We start from the raw sequence: 23,338 nt of genomic DNA on the forward strand, positions 1-23,338 counted from the left end.
GTGGTTGGTTGTCGGATAGACTGGATGGAATGGCGGCCTGGATGGGTAGAATGTGGTCGTTAAAGAAGTCTCAGATTATCACGGTATGGCGTTACGGTTACAGAATGGTTTAGAGTACGGCGTTTAGGGTATGAATGCGCAACGGTCATGTCTTTGGCCTATTAGCATAGCTATGGGATGGTACTACTAGTTGATGGCTGGCAGTCATGATCTTTGTCACCAGTAATCTTTGTCGACGGCAACGGGGCACTAAAGGAGGCTGGAGCAAGAAGTATATGCTAAGCCAGGTAAATGATCAGAGCTGAAGTTGTGATCGTCATTGACATTCACATTGTGTCTCATCTTTACCTAGTAAAGTGAGTTCCAGTGTCCTTCAGAAACATGTCTTAAGGACTTCCCCGGATATGGACCCTGCTGCCAGTCTAATGAGATGGTTTGACGAATGTCGGGGGCGCTTATCACTCATAATCTCGAGCTATGCACTTCCGCTAGGTCTCCAACAACCCTAAATGGTTGAGTTGTGACCACAGAGCCTTGGTTCCGTTGTAACTTTCAGTCGTTCCCATCGAGCATTTGTCTCGAATAGAGTTCCTTGGAAGCTTTGTGTACTCGTTAAATTCACAGGACTGCTCCTGTCTGAGTCAAACCCTAAGTAATACCGGAGATCATTTGGGATTACGAGCCCCAGTTCCACATGCGTTCCTCTCTTCCCTAGTGTTCATAGACTTCAGATTGCAAGCTCATATCTTTAATCGTTGCCAGCATCATACAATCGATGCTAACGTAATAAAAAATTTTTTCTGCTCAACGAACAATCCAGCTGAAAACGTCCATTCAGGAGCACCTACCACAAACACAGAGCTCATCACATTGACCCAGCATTATCTGCCAGAGACTTGATTTTACTTCTTTCAACAAGGACATCTATTTCATGTACCAAAACGAGATAGCTGCTCTTTCGCAAGCATTGAGCCCATAAGCCTTAATCGTTCGACTTATGAGCTTATCGGTCATATGTCGAATGTCAAAAGACTTTGAGGCAGTAATACGGATTGAAGAGATTGGAAAATTGGGAGACACTTTCCCTATTTTTTCACGAACACCATGCCAACGGTATGATGAAGAGACTTATGGAAACGGACTACGCTTGGAGACTTTCAACTTGTAACTTGCACTTCTGAGAAGTAAACAGTTACACAGTTTTTGAAGGCTTGAGGTCTTCAAGCCACAGAACGCCCCTCTATTGGGAGAAAAGTGTAGATTGTGTCTCCTGCCTATTCTACCTCTTACTTATGCATGATTCTGAGCGCTTCATGATCTCGAGGAATGGCAATTGACCACCAATCAGTGCCATAGTTAAACATCCGGGAGTAAACACTCTGTTGACCACAGACTTACCCATGAGAAGTTCCGAATATGTCTTCTCAGACCAAGCAGATAGCAACAGATAGGAGGATGAGGATTTCCAACTTACATGCTTGGTGTACTTTCCTAAAGTTCCAAACGCCGAGGTCTCAACAATCCCGGGAGTAATTCTGGTAATGGACTGGACCTGCGGAGGAACTCAGCACGTTATCCTCACCCACAATCGCCCTGCTTCTTTCCCATATCACCGGCAGCAGAGAATGAGCGAATTGGTGTCATCTACCTAAGATTACCAACAGCCTGCCACTTGCATGAGGCGGTGTCCTTCCCGCCTCGGAGTCTGACTAACATGATCAGACATTGGGCGGAGCGGCAAATCTTCAGCAAACGCGGCACCTCTGAATGACATGACAGCCCCACGTCAGTCGTCGAAAATGAGGGGCAGCCAGACGAGTTGCCGAAAGTCAAGTACGTGTGTCAGCATGATCCTGAGAGGTAGAAGAAATTGTGCATTTCAGGCTCGCGTGTGCCAACAAAAAGCCCAAATTGCAAACGCAATACGCTGCAACCGATAAGTCCCAAGCCCTCGGGCGTGGGGTTGCAAAAAAAACCTTCCTCTTCACGGGCTTGCGGATATTCGCGCATTAGCAGGTTGCATCCACTGGTTGTGGCCTGGCGATTCACAGGCTGACACATGGCCAGATCGTTCGGACTACCACCACTGTCACTGTCTTGACAGTCTGTGCCCAACGTTGCATGGCAGGGTCAAATATGTCGACAAGAGCTGTGATGAAGTTGAGCTTCGAGGTGACCCGAGATCCAAATAGACATGGAACGGCTCCTGGTCCCTGGAGCTGGACTACTCATCACCAGAGACGGATGGATCTTCAGAAACGGATCTGGCCATCTCACCTTGTGACGCGTTGCGGAACCCCCCGGACGTGCCAAGCCAACTTAAAAATGATCCTTCCTCTTTGGGCCCAGGCTTGTCTCCTGAGCACGGTCCGCTTTGGCGGCACATCATGTCAGGCACACCAATCAGAGTGCGCTGTTCAAATTGCTCAAATTTCACACCATTGGCACCGTCTTTCTTGGTCTTTGGGTGTTCTACTTGCCGCCGGGTTGGCGGTTCTGCTTTATCCGCCCAAAGAACATCGGCAGGCCGCATGGGTTGTTGAGCCACCGCCAGCCAGAAAGTTCGACCGCATGCGATGGGTTCTATAGTGACTGAGACCGACTCACGACGACGCGTTGCGCGCAACCTACGATAGAAGCAGTGGCGAGGATATTCTGGGATCCTTTTTGGTCGCGGCTGTGCCTGGAGCGTTTCAACGCCCGGCAGCAAAATGGTCGATGGTAAGCAAAAGGCACAGCATACTCCTTTTGGCACAGCCCGGCGCCGCAGAGTCGCATTTTGACGCGGTTTGCAGAAGGCGCAAGGGCACAGAAGGGACAGAGTCAGCAGGGCAGATTCCGCGCTGGCGGCCAATTGCCAGTACCAGCCAAGACCTGCAATTTCCCGTTGAGAAGCTTCTTCCGCCGTCGCCCCCACAACGGCCCGCCGGTTCTTTCTGGGCAAGCTCAAGCCGTTTCCTTTCACTGGCTTTGGCCAACGAGCTCGCACAGATGCTCCGATGCGCATGCGTTGATTGCAATTGAAAGATTTTTCTGTCTGATTCTTTTGTTTCTTTCTGCGTGTCGCAACCCAGAAAGTTGCTGGCTGCCGTTGGGTTTTACCGCCAGGAGAAACGATTGGGGAAGGAGTGAAGTTGGGCGTGGACCCCTGCCGTTGCCTGCCAGGAACCAGTGCCTGGCCGCTGCAGGTACCAGAGCAACCCTCGTGGCACCAATGGCACCAATCCTTTTGCAGACAAGCTCTCCTGCTCTGAGCGGCCCCCTGCCAGACCAAGCCCAAGGCGGCTTGTGTTTTTGGTCGCTTGCTACAGTCTTGGCAGCCAGACGCAATTTGCGCCTGACTGTCAGTGAGCAGCGCCAGACCCCCGTTCTCCATCCGCCCCCGGCGCCCCCAGACCCCAGATATCGTGGGCTTCTCGCTCCCTGTTCGCCCCGTCTCCCTCATTCGCTTTCTCTTTTTGCTTTGCCGTGCCTCAAAACTCCCCCCTTCCAGGCCTCGTTCGCAGAGTTTTTACATTGGAGCCATCCTCCGACCTTGAATACTCGACGTATTCAGTCTGTCATTCCTTCTCTCGCGCTCCAGTTCGCAGCTTGCAGTTGGCACCCTCGCTCTGCACTCACTCACACCACGCCGGCATTGGCCATTGAAGCTCATTTTCACAATCACGTAATCATTCGCCTCCTGATTGCTAACTCGTCTCGCGCCTTGACGACTCTTGGAGGGTGTATCTCAGCTCTGTCGACAGCTTGGGGCTCACCTTCACTCATTCAGTACCCTTAGCTCACGAAACATTCATACAACTTCAGAAACAAGATCCAAAATGCGTCTGGCTACCATCCTGAGCGCTGTTGTCCTCCCCCTCGCTGCCCTCGCGGCTGAGGAGAAGATTACAACAGTGACATCCACAACAGAGGTGACTCTCACCAAAACCGTGACCCTGCGTCGCGCCCAAGTCACCGGCCACGTCAATGGCACTGTTGTCTACACCACTACGCCAACCGCTACGGCAACCACCACATCAGAGGCTGCTGCAGCCACCGCGACAGACGAGAACGCTGGTTCGGCGTTCGCTCCAGCCAAGTTCGCGGCAGCCGCCTTTGCCAGTCTCGTTGCAGCTGCCCTGCTTTGAGTTTCTTAACGGCTGTTTCCGGCCTGCAGGTGAACGCTGAGGACCAAGAAGTCTCGGCTTTGTTTCCTTTTCAACTTCGATGCGAGCATCAAACCAATTCATTCTTTCGAGGGCCGAGCGAGCAACTGAATGGGTTCCTTTCGACAGTCCTATCCCAGGATCCAACACGGGATGTGGAATTATTCGGGCATGACCACGAGGGTTATGAGTGTCGCAACGCATGAGCAGTCATGACGACCAGACTCCGACACTTCCTCCCTGGACACCCGCCTCCGTTCGATTCTTGGCAGGCCAGGACGCCCCGATACTGTCGATACCTTGACGTTGACTCAGTTCAACCTACACCATTTTCTTTGTGGCTTAACATTTCTTTCGTTCTCCCGTCAAGCTACCTTGACGCCATCCAGCTTAGCAATGCACACGAGGCTCCCCCTTTTCACGCCGCTTGCGGTGCGCTCACGATATATACTTGGATATGACCACGGACAAACACAGGATTCGACACATCATATACCCAAAGCCTTGTGTTCATATATCCACGGACATACATATCTTATTCTTCTCTCGTGGCCTCGGAGTTCGACAAAGTGGCTTGCCAGCTGGACTTTTTACTTGCTTTTCATGGGCTGATCTGGGACGGATCTTGACTTTTGCAATACCATAGGGGGCGGTTGATGGAGGGCAGGGTCGGGATCTGGTTTCATATCACGGTGCGTTCTTGACACGATCACATAAAAAGCAATTTACAGGCTTTGAACTTATGAGGACATGAAGACGTTTTTCGTTTGGGATGAAGGCGCGATTGGAGTCTATGCCGTCAGTTTTGGCCTTTCGATTCTTGGTTACCCCCTTTTTAGCCTTCTATACACACCCCTTTTTGTTGATACCCTCTTTTGTTTTACTTCGTTGTCAGGTGAAATTTAAACCTGACTTGCGATATCTTAGGGTTCTTGTATTTGAGTGTTTTATGGCGAGGGTCCGAAAAAAATAGTCGGTCGCTTGTAGTTTCCTTTTGATCATTACAGGTGTAGTTTGGTATGAATGATATGCTGTTGAGCGCAATCACTTCGACTTCGATTGAGCCCACTCCAACTTCAATGTGAGAGCAAGCAGACTTTCGTCAGTCCCAACCCCAGGACCACGTCACCTCCAATTACATCGTCCGTTACCTGTTTCGAGATGTTTGCGCTGTGCTTTCCCTACGCTCCAGCCCTAACACTGGCTCTGCCGATCCTGAATCCAAAACTTGTTGAGCATTGCCGCAGAAGCGACAGAGTAAGCGCGGCGTCATAGGAATAGTGGCTGAGCCGCCGCCGCTACGATCAACTTGAAACGCGCTTAAGTAGGCGCCGACTCTACCTCAACTGAGAATTTGGCAATAGCAGAGGTAATAAAGCAGCTCTTTAGCTCAACTTAATCATCGAAGCTCTCCACAAACTCGCTCTTCAGCGTAGACCTTCTGGAACGGAGACGCATCTTTATGCTTCAATCCATAGCTTTTTGCCAGGGATCGGATTTCTTATGCCATGTTATACAACTTTCGAGGCTTTGCTTAACAAACCCCGGGTAGTGGGGCCAGTTGTCGGATCGGACCGATCACCCGATGTTTTTCCTTTTTTATCCCATTCGCTCCCGTTGTGGCCCACCTGCTTTTTTGGGAAGAGGGAGGTCTGTGCTCCTCGTTCCTGGCCTCCCCTTTCCGTTCCGTCTGGAAAACGCGGGGAAGCGGGCGCTCAACGGGCAGCGTTTCCCCAGACGGAGTTCAATTAGCTCCCCAGTCTGACCCACCGTTATTTTGTTGTGCTTTGAGCGGTTCGTGATAATTTTCGCCTTTTGTCCCTTCACCCTTCTCCCTTGTGTTGCCTTGCCGTCTGACCTCACGGCTGATTAGTAAAGCCCCAGATTTTTCCTTTTCGGAACTTCCACATCTCCTTCCAAGATCGTCCGTGGTGGCGAAACTGTCGGCTGTCATGGTGTCACGATGTGAATGTCGATCGGGATCTCGTTTATGAATATTGTGCAGCTGATAACCGAAAACTAGAAGTTGTGACATTGTTTAGTAAATGTCTGCAAAGATCAATTCGAGGTGGAGTGGACAGCACGCAGGGAGGACAGCAAGGTAAGTTCCCTGGGAGGTAATCATCGTGATTTGTGGACCACGACAGCTCCTCATTGAATACAGTGAACACGGACGTTCGGGGTATGGTGATGGTAAGTGTGAGAACGTGGAAACGCGTCCGGTAAGTGCAATTACGACGACAGGTGAACTGGCAACGAAGCAAGGTGAGATGCGGAGGGTTAGGTGAAAACCCCCAACCTGAACGAAGATCATTGGATGTCGCTATTGTTTTGATGTTTCACTCAATTCCAACTTCAGTCCCGGGTCAGTGGACAACAGTTTGCTGCGATGGGTGGTTAGGCTTGAGTCAAAGACGTCGTCGCAACTTGTCCCAGCCACTCTTGGAGACTCTCAATGTATGGCAACCCCCGACATAGGGGTCCAGGAAAGGTCACGATAACTGAAATGTTCAACTTGAGGTCCTGGTCGCTAGAAGACGATCGAATCATTATCAACTTCGCTCTCCAGTCTCATTAATTGTGTCAAAGTTTCCACGGCCTTGGCTTAACGTGACGGACGATGACAAAGCCGAGATTAGTTCGCTACAAGAAACTACCGGTAAAGCGTACGGGGCTTGAGATCAAGGCTAGTCAAAGTCATCACTCTTTTATCTTTGGGCAATTTCTGTGCCTGTCGCACATGGTACTGATATTCCCAGCTAAATATTAATACAGTACTAATAATTACACAGAACACAAAAGCCTCTCCGCTGCCAAGAGAAATCCTTTGTCAGTTCGTTTGTCAAGCATCATCATATCCACGGATAGGCATGAGCGAACCTGCATGGGATTCCTAACTGGCAACTTTACAAGTCAATCCAACCTCATTCCTTTGACCAGGTTGACCTAGCTCTCACAACCATTCCTTCCTTTTTCTCACGAACCTGTATCGCAAATTGTGAGCTATCCTTTGCACCCCCCTATGCTCCAGCACGGTAAGCACTTAAGCCTTAAACACAGCAAGCGTACTCGCAAAAGTTGCTACATTCTGATCCCACATCGCCATATCATACCCCTGCAGGGTAGCCATACTCACGGAACCGATAGTATCCAGATTATACACCTCTACCGAGAACCCACCCGGACCTCCTGTAAACGGACCATGGCCCAGTTTGCCCTTCTCACCCTCTTTGGCCAAGAGCGAGTGAGCAATCGACGGATTGGTAGTACCAACCCAAAAGATCCTCGCCTGACAATTCTCGCCGGAGAAGACTGTGCTGCAGTTGGTACTGTAGTTGTTGAAGAAGCTGTACAGGCCGGCTCCGAAGACGACTACATTCTTTGAGTCGAGGACGCGGAGGCCCCAGGCCATGGAGCAGGGTGCGTTGCCAGAAAGCGTCATGGCACTTGGGTTGGCGGGGCGCGAACAATCGACTGCGAAGTCCGGATCATGCAGCCTGTGGCTAAGTCTCGTGAAAGGGAATGGCGCAGGCGGGTTAGGCTGGTAATAGGGTGTCTCAGTCTGGATCTGACCCATCCAGACATCCGTCGCATTGACGAGCTGGTACTGGTATAGGGTGTGATGCTCAACAGACGAACCAACAAGCCAGATGCGGGTACCCTCGATAAGCAGGCCGCGGGCGACAAAGATGCTGACCCGGGTGTTACGAGGATCATCAATGTCGTGATCGGCGACCCAGATCCAGTTGTTCTCCATGTACAGGTTGCGCGCGGAAGGGGTAACGTGCATGCTCATGAAGCCGGCAATGCAATTGGCCTTGACGAGGTTGGGCTGGTCAGGGGTGATAGCACAGTCGGCGACCTGGAGCTGTGAGCCGGTAAAACCGCCGATGCGAACGTGGACGTCCCAGAGACCAGAAGGCGGAGCGCCCGGGCTACAAATACTCTCGGCGGCAGGGGTGTTGAGATTATACTCGATGCCAATGGCACCTGCAGTGGCGCCTTGAGTCGAAACAATGATATCACTCATCTCGACGTACCCAATCTCCCCTGGGTGCGCAACTTGAACCACAGGACGAGGGCGGTTCGCATCTGCAAACTTCTTGCCAGCGCCCATGATGATAGCAGAGAGCGGCTCGCCGACAATGCGTGTGTTGGGCGGAACGTAGATGGTATCGGTGACTTTGTAGACGCCGGAATCGAGGAAGGCGACATAGGGGGTATTCGCGACTTGCTGGAAGAGAACATTGAGGGCGGCAGTGTCGTCCGATACACCATCACCACGGGCTCCGAGATCGCGTGCCGAAAGGAACGACGAAGCTGGGAGATTCCCATACTGTGGCTTGGAGCGCTCGTAATAGAGGTCTCCGGTTTTGAGAGTAGGCGGTTGGGAAAAGGCAAAGTCACGACCTTCCATCAGGCGTGGGCCGCGCGGTGCATACACGTTACCCTGAACTGGTCAGCGGAAATACTTGACCTTATGAGGAATGAGACTTGCCCGAGCGTAACCATTGTCAGCAACAGCGCCGTTGGCCTCACCAAGGAGATAGGGCTGTCCCTGTGGGTTGGCCAGCACGACCGGGACATTCTGGTAGACAACGTTCTGAATAACCAAAGAGCCGAGGCCGGTGGCGTTGCCAGGATTCCGACTGGTAATCATAGCAGTTTTGACGTTGACAAACTTGCTGTCAAGCAAGATCACGGAGCCGACGTCCCAAGACGACATGTCGATGCCAACGTCGCAGTCGACGATCTTCAGCGACTTGTAGGTCCATCCCCAGTTCCATATCTGCTGGATCGCTGTACCGCAGCCGTAGAAGGACAGGTTACGCATGGTGTACTGCTGGTTGCCGAAGCGAGCACCATACTTGCCGCCGATGAAGACTAGGTCAGTGACCAGGCCGCCACTGCCCTCTTCCATGAAAATGCCGGTGTGGATATCGCCCTCCCGAGAAGAAAGTCGGAAAACGCAGTTCTGAATGGAGGTCGCCTGAGACGAAGGCCAATGGAGTGCAGTAGCATTGCCGCGAATGTCGGTCGTGTCAAAGATGATGTTGCGCAGCTGACGGAAGAAGACGTTCGTTGACTGGAAGTTCAGGTCTGCCGTCATTAGCGAAAGGAGAAAGCATGCGAAAATGCTAAGTACGTACATCCGTTGCGCAGGTATGGGTCGCCGTCAAACATTGCAATCGCTTCGGTTGGGAAAGTCGCTGCGCCCTTAATAATGGGCATGTCGTTGGGGTCGCCAACGATCTGAGTGTAGTAGAAGTCGACAATCGGGCTATTGATCAGGTAGGTACCAGGAGGGAAGTAAACCACAGCAGGAGTAGTGGTCGAACCGACGCAAGAGGGGCCGCCGCAACGATTGCCTGAGCTGATCGCAGCATTGATGGCGGGAGCATCATCGGTAACTGCCTTCGTAAGCTATGATCTTCACCAAAGGCAGGAGCTCACTTACCACCATCACCCTTTGCGCCAAAATCTTTGACATTTCGGAAGACAACATAGGATTTGTCAGGATTGAACGGGGCGAGACCCTGGTGGCGGATGTTCTCCATCCAGAAGCCGGTCCAGGCGCAGGACGCCATGGTCAGCAAAAGAGCCGAGATGGCTCTCATAGTGACTGATCGAATGAAGTCACAGTCGAGGATTATGGAGAAAACGAGTGACGGAGCAGTCTTTTGTTGATCGAAAGGGAAACTCACTACAAGAAGGATAGCAAGTCACAGAGAAAACGAGAGTATGCTGTCGGACCTTCTTTGGGAGACGGGAATGAGGAAAATGGAGAACAAGCAATGTAAACAAAGTCGGTGGGGGAAATATAAGGGCATGATAATAATTGGTCAGGAAGCAGGCAGAAAGTAGAGGGGCCAGATCGCGATGCGATGAGAAGGGCAGGAAGGTTCATCACGGTTGCTCCTTCCTCCTGAGTGCTCAACAGTCAGTATACCGGGCTAAAGGGCACCTTGTCACGCACACCTCGCCTCACATTGATACGGGACAAAAAGAATGAAAAAAAACTGCAATTTTGAAGATAGAACACTGCTAGCACATGAGATTCTTGCATAGAATGGGAATGATGAGCGGTTTGCTCGCTGAAATCCACTGTAACCAGCAGAACATGTGGGATTAAGTGAGGGAGATAAGGTGGGAAAAGATGGAAAAGAGGATCTTCAATTGACAGTTTGCACAGTCCCATCCTCATTCTGGTCAACTGGACCGCAAATCATCAGGGACTGCGCTAAGTTGGCCATGGAGTGTGGTCATTCATTATCGTGGGTGAAGAAGGGGAGTGGACGTAGGCGTTGTGTGGATATCCCATTATCGGGGATCCGGCCCTGATAGACATTCTTAGCCCCGCGCCATTTGTCAATGTCACCCCAGCATCACTATCTCCAATCCCCCTACCCTTCACCTCTTCCTGGTTGTGGGCCAGCCATGTCCTCAACCAGTGATGATAGAATTGCAACACATTTATTGTCACACCTGCAGCCTGGAATATCATCGGTGACAACTATTTCGAAAGCAGCATGGCTGAGGAGAGAACTCTGAGCTGAAGCGGATAACTCACTCTCCGCAACTTCATCGCTTCAGCTATCTATCCATGATATCTGTCCTAACCCTGACTGATTGTGCAACGAATATGAGTTTACGCTCAGCTGCAGACCAAGTCATGGAGACGGAGACTGGTTGCATCATATCTTTGCTGACCTTATTGTTCCCCTCTCTTGAGTTTCTGCTTACCCTCATGACTTGCTCAATACGGTGACCAAGTCAAATCATTGGACATATATGAGGACGAAGCAGCTCTTTCACACTTGCTCTGGTTCTACCCCTCTTTCGATGCGTTTCCTTCAGTGCATCTCCAGCATTGGGTTGCTTCACAGGCTTTCAATTGCTCCAGCACCATAATTCTGCCTATCATCATGCCCAATTACCCGAGCTTATGGCGGAGTCCCTAGTTACCAAGCCAAGAATGCGCCAGCCACACCGCTCCAGTGGCGGCCTCAGCTCATGCAGGAGCACGACTAGCAGAGCTAAAAACACCACCGCAAAACCTCCTTTGGCACGCTTTTCACTGCCTTTGATGAGGATGAGGGCGACCAACTTGGTGACGCCTGTGTCTTTTTTTGAAGACTGATGATTGACAGTGGAGGTAAAATTGCCGTTTGACATCAGTTGCACGTGCCATCACACGTTAAGTCGTCGCATCACCTGTCGTTGGCTTAGGCACTAGAACCCTTGATATATAGGACCAAAGTCCGTAACACCCTCTTCATCTCAATACGAGCACGCTGAGTCTTTCAACCAAGTTTTCAATTGCCGCCTTTGATTGACTACCCCTTCGACACGAAAAAGATATCCCATTATTCACACCTTATCAAGAGTATTTTACAAGACACCCACCAAGATGGTCCGGCTTTCAAGAATATCCACCCAGGTGACCTTTCTCGCGCCCCTCCTGCTACAGGGAATCAGTCAGTTAAGCGCAGCTCTTGTCTCTCCTTACGATCAGACAAGTCATGACATATTGGGCCTTTCACCGACTCCGTCTCCAAGCACCATCTTTCCTGTACCTGCTGAACCTCATGTCGCCTTGGAGCGTGATAAGTCCATTCTAGCCGACTCAGTTCCAGTGATCATCTCCCAAGAAACTGAACTCATTTCAGACAACATTGCTCTAGAGCCCAGGACCCCAAAAGGAGGGAGAGGAGGCAACAGCAGTTCAGGCTCCAGTTCAGGCTCCAGCTCGGGTTCTTCCAGTCAGAACAGCGGCCCTATTGCTGCGGACTCCGGTTCCCATGCCAACTCCAACACTTCGCCCGATGACTCCACAACCACACATAAGCCCAAGAAGCCAAAAGTCAAGGGCTGTTCTGAGGACATCTCCGAGTGTCAGTGCGATTGCATGAAGACCTCTGCGACAACAAGGTGGAACATTCTCCCGACGACAATGATGTCGGCAACTGCTACTCCTACGCCTCAATTGAATGACGAGCTGATGTGCTGTGATTGTCCTTGTGCGAATAGTTCAGGAGCTTGGCATGGGGTTGACCTTGGTGCTGCGCTGATGGCTGGCGGAGTTCTTCTTCTTGCTGCTGTGCTCCAAGTGGTTGTAAGTGGTCGATGGCTGTGAGAAGATGTAACAGGATCTGTACAAGATGATGATCAAAGGATGCTCTTCTGATCTTTACGTTGTATCGAAAATACCTAATAATGGCATTCTGAGCGGGTTGAATCTGGATCCTCTGTATCCTTAGTTTTGTATGGAGTACTTCTCGAGTCCCATTACATTTTTTCCTACCAAGGGTGTATCACGGCACGTCAAAGAGCAATCAATGTGCTTACTGCCACCATCCTCAGCAAGTGCCAATCTTCACAAAGTTCTTATTACATATGATTTCAATGAACAGCACAGTGTGCTAGTTTAGTCAACCCCTTGTGTTTACCATTTGTCTTTTTTGTAGTGACCTCCCGAGTAGATGGCGCTAAAAAGAGAAGGCACCCTGCAGCTCCAGATGTCAATAATTCCCAAAGGTCAAGGGAGACTTATGTAAGAGACTACTAAGCTCGTCGGACACACAAGACGGATACAAGACCAAGACTGCATCTTTGTCGCGACCAGCCGTGTCCACATGACCGGGCGCGCATAGTTATTCCACTCTCCCTCTTGTTATCAGTTTTATGTGATTGACTAACTAATTAGAACTTTCCCAACTCTGATGTCTCTGCCTTTAGATTCTTCCGTCAAGTATTCCAAAGACGTTCATGTTTAACTTTGTGCTAATTAAAGGTAGATGTAACCCAAATGGGTATGTGAACTCAGCTATTACCGTGCAGCCTTCTTGCATAGGCAGTACGTGAGTTGCTGTGATATAACCACGCGGTGAGTTCAAGGGATACGACCACCTGACACAAGGTCAATGATGGCCAGCAGTATAGTAGCAACCAACCATAGGACACATTTGTCCCTTATACAATATCGATGTGAAACCTTTTTTTGGTTATATTGGTGAATATCATAGGGCATTAGCACATGGCTGCAACCGTATTCGACGAAATCCCTGCAACAGATTTATGCTATACCCATTGTCATCGATAGCAGATCCACCTGTGCACTGTTGTACACAGCAGTTCTCCTACTCTTGCACCAACAAGCTTGACGCTTCATCTTTGTTTAGGACTGAGTTACAGGCTGGGATAGATGCTTTGTCACGACAAACAACGACTCTATCTGAGAGAGTAGCTTCCGTGCAACTCACTGATCGGAGTAAAAGGGAGTTGTGACCCATCAAACTCGGATATTCGCCCCCAACAACTGAACATTGGGAAAATGTTCCTCAATACCCAAGGATGTTGATTCTCAACAGTCTGTGCTGTTGAGGAAGAAGGAAGGGAAGCCACAAGAGTTCATGAGATGTATATAGATTTCAAGCAGGGCCATCTGGCCCAAGAAACTACTTAGTCAGCAATACAAAGAGTTGCTTGCCAACTGATAACCACAACGGCCACTTTGGTTGTGTGAGAATTCCTGTCTCTCAATCCAGCAGCCTGGAATCTCTTGAACCCATCTCAGGTGGTCTGTCTGGATTGTTACACGCTTCTTTGTCTCTTCTAGATTGGCACGGTTTAGTAGAAGGCTGGTTGACTTCACTGTTCTCTTGGATGGTTTAACCTTGAGCCTGTAATCCAAAGGGTAATGTGCCTCAACTACGTGCGAAGTATGATTTGCAGTTAGAGAGAAGCCCCTAAATCAACCTGACATTTGGAGCGCAACAGAGTTGCTTGCCACGAAACAGCGCTTCCCAAGCACCCACAGGCTGCCATGGGGTAGCCTACATTTGAGGAAGGCGGAGAACAGAGCCAAACTGACCAAGTAAATGAAAAACCTCTTTGTGGAGAATTGATACAAGCATTTGATAGAATCGTAAGCGAGAATTTGGGTTGTTTCAATGACCACAAGGAGTGAGATGTCAAGAAAGAGGTGGACTGTAAAGCATTCCGCGGGAAAGGCGGCTTAGATGATGTGAAATGTATGACTGTAGCATCAAAGACTTAGATTATCTAGCCTGATATAGTGGCAGAAAGTATCTAAATGCCCAAGTCCCATGATATACCAACTATATTATATTGGTCGCACTTAAAAGGCACGAATGCCTTCCTATTCTAGTCCTTTCAATGGTGGTGAGAGCCAGTGGTCTGTGCTCTAGCGCCAAAAAGAAATTTAATCATTTGCTTTTGCGAACGTTTGTCTGAAACAAATACTAGACAACATATCAGTGAATGTTGTGTCATGATCCGCATTTGCAAATAAACTAATTATGTTTCATCATTTTTGGCGCCTCAAATACATTTACATGTGCATTCACTTAGTGCATGGTGAGCGTCTCACATCGTTATTTGTGTTCTTTGCTGTGTTGTTCTCATAACGAACCCAGCCGTCAATAGTTAAATGATGGAAGAAAGGGGGAAAATATTACGATAAAGAGAATCTCTCCCTTTCTGGGAGGAAGATAAACCACCAATGTCATGTCTTCTGCGGGCATCAGTGCCGTTTGATTTAATTATTGTGCAAGTTGATCTTTTTTTTATCATTCTAATCTAGTCGGTGTTGTATTCTTCTGATTGGTTAGAGCAGCATCATTTTTCACCGATGGTAAACCAGTGTTTTGCCTTCCTTAATCCCGACAGGAGGATTTTCCATAAATCAATATCTGCCAATTACTGGTATTTCATATCTGCATTATTTTTGATTATGTTTACCTTGACTGATTTTGCAAGTCTTTCCCTGCAATTATTAGTATGCTCTTTTGACCTTGCTCTCTGGCGTTGGTGCCTTGAGGACCATAACCTGGAACATTGAGTCTTTATTTGATTTTCTTTTTCTTCACCTTACCGCTCGAGCTCCGCATCTGAAAAACAGTCTTATTAACCAATCATTACAATGCTTGACTGGTGCAATGCCCCATTGATGCCGTCAAGCGAGAACCTGGGCACACACCTCACACTAATACTTTAACTTTCGATAAGCTTTCAATCCACAACAGTCTTGTTCCGGCTCATTGGGGCACACGTATGGAAGACAGTCAAATAGCAACATACTTACTGGGAGCAGCTGAAATCAAGTTGTAAGATACTGGATAGAGCATTTCACAATAGCTTTGTCATTGATGCGGGACTGTGTGGAAGAGAAAGAAACATTGATCGTTTTTATAGAAGCTGGATGCTGGAGGAACAAGAGGAAAAACGTATTTTAGAATGAAACTGAACTATCGGAACACAGTCACCTAAGAATAGTGACGCTCTTCACAAAGAAGCCAGGAGCCGCTTTTGGCTCAGCTAGTTGCCAGGGCAACATGCCAAGAATTCAGGGGTTTATTTACTTTGCAAAAATCTATCTGAAAAATCTGGTATCAAGGTTAGTTTCCCAAAGTACTCCTCTCTGAAAAGTAGTTAAGATAAAGCTCAAAAGTCATGCTACATAGCGCCATGCATTGATTCTCTTTTACTACAGTCATGTCTTTGTCACAAGTCCACCTGCTGAAATCAAGCTCTCTGCAGACCGGGACGGAATAATTAAAGACAACTGCAACTCATTGACATTGGTGAATAATAAAGGTATATCTCCAATTGGAGGTCTATGGTGCCAGGACTTGGTTCTGAGTTGTTAATCCAAACGGTGGGAGTTAGAAGTAAAGCAGTATCCCTATGTGTACTAACTTAGAGTAGAAAATAAAGTGGCGTGCCCTGTAAGTCGAGACATTGTTACTATTCTAGAGTCTCTCCATGCCCTTGCATAACAGAGAGGGAATGAATGGAAATGTAGAGGTAACAGCATGTACTCTGTAGTATTCGATATACTTCGTAGGACCAATTAATTACATGGTCCATCAGATGCTAGGGGATATCGAAGGACTTTGGTCACTTACTTTTGTAACCGAGACAAGTGGCAGATGTGCATCCTAAATGTTATCAGATAACATCCTTTGTCAAGATGTTATATTGTCGCAGCATGGGCCCTTGAGAGGCGCCTAAAGGAGACAAAACACCATTTAACCCCCATATCATTTCCGAGAATACTTTATACTATGTACCTTTATTCTTGTGCCACTACAGTGTTCCATCCAGTTTACTCATGATCTCAATACGCTAAAAAAGAAGTATATAGTTGTCATTTACACTGCCAGTTGATATCACTGGGGCCAAAACTCAAGAGCCGGAGAGAACCTATAGAAGAAAAAGCTTATAGTGTTTCATTCAATATTTCCCGTTACCCGGAGACTGCAGGTACTGATCAAGCCATTAGCAGGTGGGTTTCCATCAAGAATAACCCAATTTTCTGATAACTAATACTCAAACATGGTTAGATCCAGCATGCTTGATCTTTATTGGAAGAGGCTGGCATGGCTCCGACTCGAGAGGGAAGATGTCTCATGTCATTTCAACAACCTTACTCACAGTCGTACTGACAACAGTACACAGAATTTGTATCGAAAACAGTTCCTATGCGGAGAGGAGGACATCAGCGATGGGCGCAAAAAAAAAAAAAAAACAAGCAGCCTAATGTTGGTTTAATCGAAATCCGACGTGGGGCAGAAAGATAAGTCCGAATAAAGGCGTTATAGAATGCACAAAATGATCGAGAGGGGAGTCCATACTACCAATTGTACAGACTTTTCCAAGAAGATAGTCTAGGGAACCCGCTAAAAGCAAGTTACTGCGCAATATAGAGTTGCGTTAGAATTGGCCATCTACCATGTATGGAGCATTAAAAGCGTTAATATCCTTGAGGGAGAATGAAAGTACACGATGCTATTCAAGTAGACTTTGTCCCCCAAGACCGCTTTGCTATCCGTTCTCATGTCTGAATGGACCTTTGCTTTTGTTTTGTATGCATCTGACACGTCATCGTTGATTCATGTTACTTTCTGTGGATTATTCAACGTATTAGTTGGCTGTTAAATCGGCTACAGTTCCCTTCGTCACCTTTATCTCGTTGCCTCCATCGAAAGAACTCAGAAGGCCACACCATGATCTCTGCACTGGCATCATTGGTTTAATACTGAATTCTGATACCCTGGTAATTTCTTCACAGAAGCAAGATTTTTCTTAGCCTTCGAAGTGTTCAGAAAGCGTCAGATCATAAAGCCTGAAAACTGGGCAAAATTTAGCTTAGCCAGGTTCTACATCGTAACCGTTATCGGTGCAAAAGAGAGAACATGGTGCAGAAACCACATTAAACCAAGCAAAACCACTGCGATAGACATACCAGGTTGTAACAGTAGCGTCGGGGAGAAGCGTAAAAGTTCTATACATAGAGTTAAGCTTCAGGATGGAGAGATAGAGTCAGAAATTGACTAAGACAGAAGGGCACTGAAGGCCGCAAGTGATCTGAGGAAGATAATTGACCAATGGTCTTGTGCTATGATGAATGACTTGCCAACATGAAAGAGACAAACAGCGCAGCAGACAGACAACCCACAAGACTCAGGGAAGACATAAGAAAGGATGCTTTCACCAAATTGACATCTGTCAAATGCATCAAGGCAAGCACGCATGCCGCAATGATGCTCACAACCACCGTTTTTGCGTCCAGACAGCTGCAAGACGCTGCGCAGACTATTTTGTCTGCTTCCGAGCTCTATTGCATAACACCCGCAGCAGGTACGGCATCTACACTCAAAGTGAGAGTGCAAAATTTGGAGATGGAGCTGCTGATCGTCATTCTGGATGTGTATGACAATGGTTGGCAAATTGAGTTGTGGGGTTTGGCACGTTTGGTTGCCATCTTCAACATATGATTAGGTTCGCCGATCATAAGGTAGATGAGGAGGTTGCAATGATGAAGTTGAGAGGGTATGGATCATGGTAGTCTCAAAGACTGGGGCAGCAACATGAAACCTAGTGTGGAAACTTCAGGCATAATGTTCGGATTTGAAGTGGAAAATACATGGGTGATGAAACCTGTTGGTAAATGATGTATGAAAGACGGGCTGCTGAAAAGAGTTACAAGAGATCTTGTTTTTGTGACTGGACGGGCAAAGAGTGTTCTTATGATAACAGCCCGCCACCCAGTGGCGGGAAGGTAACTGGTTACGACAACCACCGGCAGCGTTTTGCCTCGTCGTACGAGGATTGCGGCAGGAAACAAGCCATTACCTATATCCAGTTCCCTCTTTGGGATGGGTAGAATTGTTGCTTCCTGCTCGACTTGAACTCCCGACCCCGCGGCTGGGGGTTTCAGACTGTTACTACAGGTTGCTGCGACCCTTCCTACTTGACCATTTGGCCCAGTGAAAGGCGCTGGTTATTGGAAGTGGCGTTGCGGAAGTAATATATATCGTTTGGGAAGGAGCTGGGTTGGGAGGGAAGGCACAAGGAGGGGCTCAGGTGGGGAAAGGGTGGTCAGTGTTCAGCCAGAAGGGGCCTTCTTTTCCCGTTTGCTGAGCAAAGGCCAACTTGTTTCCTGGATAGGACTCCGAATTTGAACATTGACAGTGATTACTACTACTACTACTACTACTACTAAACCCCAAAATTACAGCCCCCTCTCTTACAACTTCACATCCCTCTTCTTCTTCTCATACAACTTCACCTCCACACCCTTGGTCTCCTTCCCACCCGCCTTCAACACCCTCCTCAAGATCTTCCCACTCGGACTCTTGGGAATCTGATCGACAAAAACAATACCTCCCATCAACCACTTATACCTCGTCGTCCGCTTCTCCACAAGCACCTTCAACCTCTGCGCCAAAGCCTCCAGTTCCTCCCTCTTCAGCTCTGCAATCTTCCCCTTCCGCGGCACAACAAATGCCCGCGGCCACTCCGTCGCCTCGCTTGAGTCATAAATGCCAATCACACCTGCATCAGCAACTTCCTCGCTACTGCACAGCACGGCCTCCAGCTCGGCGGGCGCGACCTGGAACGCGCGCACCTTAATCAGTTCCTTCAAACGATCGGTGATGCGCAGCCGGCCACGTGCGTCAAGGGCGCCAACGTCTCCTGTGCGGAACCATCCGTCGGCGGTGAGCGCATCGTTAGTGACAGACATATCGGGAGCCTTGGCCCTCTCGAAGGCGCCCACAGGAAGATAGGCTAGGAGGAGGCATGGCGCGCGAACGAGGACCTCGCCTTCGACGTCTACTCCGGCAACCTTGGATTTTTCGCCCTGCTTCTTGGCATAAGCGTCATCACCAGCGTTCGGGTCAGCGATCATGACCTCCACTCCGTAGTGCGGTGAACCTGTGTCCCCAGCGCCCTCGTGCATGTCCTTCTCTGTGAGACCCTTTTGCAGAGAGGTACTGCAAGTTTCACTGAGGCCGTAGCCCAACCTCACGCGGAAGCCACAACGCTTGTACACCTCCACAACTACCTCATGTCCAAGGGGTGCACCGCCTGTCACACCAGCAACAACACTGCTAAACGCCTTCTGCTGGACGTACGGCTCGACAACGGCCGCCTTGGCCAGCATGACCGCCACGGGGGGCGCCATGTGTAAGTAGGTGACCTTGCGGTCGCGAATAGCTTTGAGAACTGTTTCCAAGTGGAACGCTTGCATGACGTACACCGTCGATCCAGTAACCACCGAAAGCAAAAAGACATTGCAAAGGCCGAATACATGGTAGAAAGGCACATAACCCAGCCAGCGCTGGGTTCGCCCGGGGGTTTTGTTGAAATAATCTGCATCATGCCACAGCGATGCAACGGAGAAGTTGAGTGCGTGGTGGGAGATGAGAACGCCCTTGGATCGGCCAGACGTGCCAGAGGACCAGAGGATCACGGCCGTGCGACAACGGGCTTTCGATGGGTCGAAGGAGGTCGTCGTATTAACCTTGGGCTTGTTCGGGGAGGGAACGAGAATGGTCTTCCAGTCGTTCTTGCTGGATGGTGTGCTCTGCGAGGGGTAGGTGTCGTTGAGGACGTCGACGGTGTAGATCGGCACGGATGAAAAGTACGTCTGATCAGCCTGCTTCTCGAGCGCCGCCTTCATGGCCGGTAGGCAGGTTGTAGCAGTGATAATGGCCTTTGGCCTCGAGTTCTGCAGGATCCATGCGATCTCGTCTGCTGTCAGGGCGGGTGAGGCGAGGGTTGCAGTCAAGCCGGAAGCGAGAACACCGAAGAAAATCGGCGCAAAGGGCAAGCAGTTGGGCAGCTGGATCAGTATAACGGGAGCGATTTCGGGGCCCTCTGGGCACGATGGTGTCGGTGGGAGCTTGAGAACATCAGAGGGGTTCAGGCCTAGGGCCAGTAGGCCGGATGCAATGGCCAGTGAGTCGCGCGAGATCTGACCGAGAGTGAGGGCGCGCTCTGTACGGCCGTTAGCATGTTGTTCCTGACTGCGATATTTAGGAGCATATCATCATAAGCGACCTGCACCTACCCGTCTTATTGTCGACAAAGATTGGACGTGTCGGCTCAACCCGCTTAATGACCTGCTCGGGTGGGATAAAATCGCTGGGCGTCTGGAAAGGCTGGCTGAAGGCAAAGGCGAAGGCGTTCTTTAGCGGCAGGTCGCCCGGGGTGACGCCGACGTATGCTTGTGTAAGCGGCGACATTGTGTTTGATTAGAGTGGTTCGATGCTGGCTCTTGCGTCAAGGGCAATCTAGAATGCCATGGCCTGTCTGTCCAGCTCATCCATCGACGCCCCCGGGGCGGACAGTCTGGGATTTTATCCAGCACGAATGGTGTCCATGAGTGGGAAGAAAGATACGACGCTAGGGCCGGGGGGATAATGGCTGCGGGGACAAACAGGCTGACAGGCGGCAGGACCTGCCAGGGCCTCCAGAGATTGGCGTGGCGGGGGGTTGCTATGCGCCATGCAGATGCGAATCTTCGATTGGGATTTGGGACTTGTCTGGAAAACGGCTCGGCATCCATTGCCCGAGTGCCGGGCTAAACGGCTTGGTTGCTCGGGACTTCTTTACGCTGACCCTTCGACGGCGCCGTTGCCCGCTTTTGCTTTGGCTGTTGGACGGCCTTGGCCTTAAGCTGGCCAGTGAGATTCGGCAATTGGGGGTTCCCGGCGCTAGGGCCACTCAGGGTCCTCAACCCGCCGTGCCCATCTGGGGAAGTGGAAATTATGTGGGGTCGGAAATTCAGATGATCCACCGCGAGGAGATCGGATGGATTCATCAAGGGCGAAAAGCGCGGGATGAACTCGACAACTTCCGGTGCTTCATCTTGACAATGCCGTCAAGCTGAGCATCTACCTCGGTCTTGGATGTGCAGGAGATGGAATCAGCCTAAACACGGTCAATAGCTGCTGGGTTGCACAACATACTACGGGAGCCAACATGGAGGTGCAGCATCGGAGCCGCATCTTTGAATGGGAAATAAAAATTTGATATCGACATGGCCTGGCCCGCAGGTGATTTGTTGGTTGATGAAGCATGATGGGGTTGGCTTTGACTGACTATCTTCTCAGTCTGGCTCTTCATAACCTTTCTGATGATACCCCCAAATTCGAATAACGGAGTATACAGGCTGTTTTATACTGCAATGAGGCTCAACTAAGGATCAGAGCGCCGCGCAACTGCATGCCATCAAAGTCAACGTTTCAACGTTTGTGCAACCAAGTATGCCACTCCATTGCTAGCTATCTCCGACGGTGTCTCAGTCGCCTATGGAAGACCTCTTATATATGTTCTAAAATTCTGAAACATGTTTCTGGAACGGGCCCATCCGTACGGACGTATCAATTCGACATTAGGACTACCATTGACTCATTCTGGACAGCTCACATAATGGCTTCCCAGGTTTTCAGCCAACCAGGAAATTCTACTACCCCGTTGTCGTCTGTCTATCTCTCCACAATGTTTTGACAACAATCCCGAGATTGAACTCGACAAGAATATTTTCCCTTGAAAAATAGTCACTTCAAGAGCCCCAAACAGCGTCTTCTAATCCCCTCCTCACCCCTGCCAAGCGCCCTGCCATGGCCTCCAGATGCCCATACTCCCTCCCTCCCCTTTCCAGCCCCCTCCCCTTGTCATAATGCCGATGTACCTTCTTGCTCGTCTTGCTACTGCTGGGAGAAGACAAACTAGATGCGGCCGAAGGTTGTCCTCCATATTGGTAATAGTCTTGTTGCTGATCTGGCCTCCTCAGTTCAGCAGCGCAAACCAAGATGCTGCTCGCCAGTAACGCGGCGAGCCTTGCAACCTCTGCTGCTCGCTCCGCGACTGCTCTCGACCCACGCAGACGGGGTGTATCCCGTGCATGGACAAGGAGCGAAGAGAGAGCCTCTGTTTCAGCGACGATTGTGTCTAACGGGCTGGCATTCCGCTCGGACTTAGCTGACCCTCTGTTCTGGCCGTCCGTGGCGTAGTAATTCTCATGTTGTGAAGATGCTGATGATGAGTCTGAGTAACAGGGAATTTCCAAACGCGCTTGGCGGATGAGCTCGAGATTTGCGAGAGCCAAACGGACGGGGTCAGAATAGAGGTTGGAAGTGGCTGATGAGTTGAAGGTCGACCAGTATGGAGAACTGGATGGTGAGGGATACTGAGATGGTAGAGGTGTTGACGCCTGCTTCCAGTCAGTATCGCTCTCACTTAAGGATTTTAGAGCATGTAAGAACCAACCATCTCGATAGTAACAAGATAATGTTGAGAAAGTTCACAATAGCAGCAGCTCAGAGTCGTCGCAGAGTCACCCAGCAATGGCAGATGTGACGGTCAGGCACTTATACCCAGACTCTCTCAATATCAGTTGCTCACGAGACACTTTCAAAACCTTCTCGCCTAACAAAATCAGAGCCTCGCTTCGTTCGGTGTCTCACCACCACACCTCTAAAGGCAGGTCAGTCCGCCCTACCCTTGTCAGGCACAGGTCTCGTGGCCAATATATGTAAGCGAACTCCGACACAGCTAAATCTCAGCTCAACGCTGCGCGGCTTCTTCTAGCTATGAGTAAAGGGTGTTTTTGTGATCTGGGAGAAAGACAGAACCAAAGTCTGCGTTATTCCGGATGCAGGCTCGGGTTATGTACCCAGCCAGTCTTGAAGGATACAACGTTTCCTCGGTACATCTTGCTGAGTACCACGGCATTACAGACCACGACACATGAATCCCATATCTTCAATTGACGCACTCTCACCTATCACCTTTCACATACATAGCCACTTGTATTGTGCTCCATCCCAACATGCTTCATACCATGGAACTATGCGCTCATCCCTTAACCGAGC

General features: G+C 49.6%; 4 protein-coding genes across 4 annotated transcripts; 2 read left to right on the forward strand and 2 right to left on the reverse strand.

The window, feature by feature from the left end:
- Positions 1–3,821: 3,821 nt before the first annotated feature.
- On the forward strand, positions 3,822–4,130 carry CTHT_0010740 (uncharacterized protein; the record flags this gene model as incomplete). Its single annotated transcript, XM_006691532.1, has 1 exon — positions 3,822–4,130. One exon carries the CDS (start codon positions 3,822–3,824, stop codon positions 4,128–4,130), a length of 309 nt encoding a protein of 102 aa, XP_006691595.1.
- A 3,061-nt stretch (positions 4,131–7,191) lies between these two features.
- On the reverse strand, positions 7,192–9,766 carry CTHT_0010750 (uncharacterized protein; the record flags this gene model as incomplete). The annotated part of the gene is made up of 4 exons (XM_006691533.1): positions 7,192–8,603; positions 8,658–9,248; positions 9,299–9,559; positions 9,607–9,766. 4 exons carry the CDS (start codon positions 9,764–9,766, stop codon positions 7,192–7,194), a joined length of 2,424 nt encoding a protein of 807 aa, XP_006691596.1.
- Positions 9,767–11,559: 1,793 nt separating this feature from the next.
- CTHT_0010760 (uncharacterized protein) lies at positions 11,560–12,220 on the forward strand (the record flags this gene model as incomplete). Its single annotated transcript, XM_006691534.1, has 2 exons — positions 11,560–12,043; positions 12,180–12,220. The coding sequence occupies 2 exons, from the start codon at positions 11,560–11,562 to the stop codon at positions 12,218–12,220; spliced, it is 525 nt and encodes a 174-aa protein (XP_006691597.1).
- Positions 12,221–18,702: 6,482 nt separating this feature from the next.
- Positions 18,703–20,704, reverse strand: CTHT_0010770 (uncharacterized protein; the record flags this gene model as incomplete). The annotated part of the gene is made up of 2 exons (XM_006691535.1): positions 18,703–20,456; positions 20,530–20,704. The coding sequence occupies 2 exons, from the start codon at positions 20,702–20,704 to the stop codon at positions 18,703–18,705; spliced, it is 1,929 nt and encodes a 642-aa protein (XP_006691598.1).
- Positions 20,705–23,338: the final 2,634 nt, after the last annotated feature.

The sequence above is a fragment of the Thermochaetoides thermophila genome (genome assembly GCF_000221225.1).
Source record: "Thermochaetoides thermophila DSM 1495 unplaced genomic scaffold scf7180000011814, whole genome shotgun sequence".
In the NCBI taxonomy this organism is placed as follows: domain Eukaryota; kingdom Fungi; phylum Ascomycota; class Sordariomycetes; order Sordariales; family Chaetomiaceae; genus Thermochaetoides; species Thermochaetoides thermophila.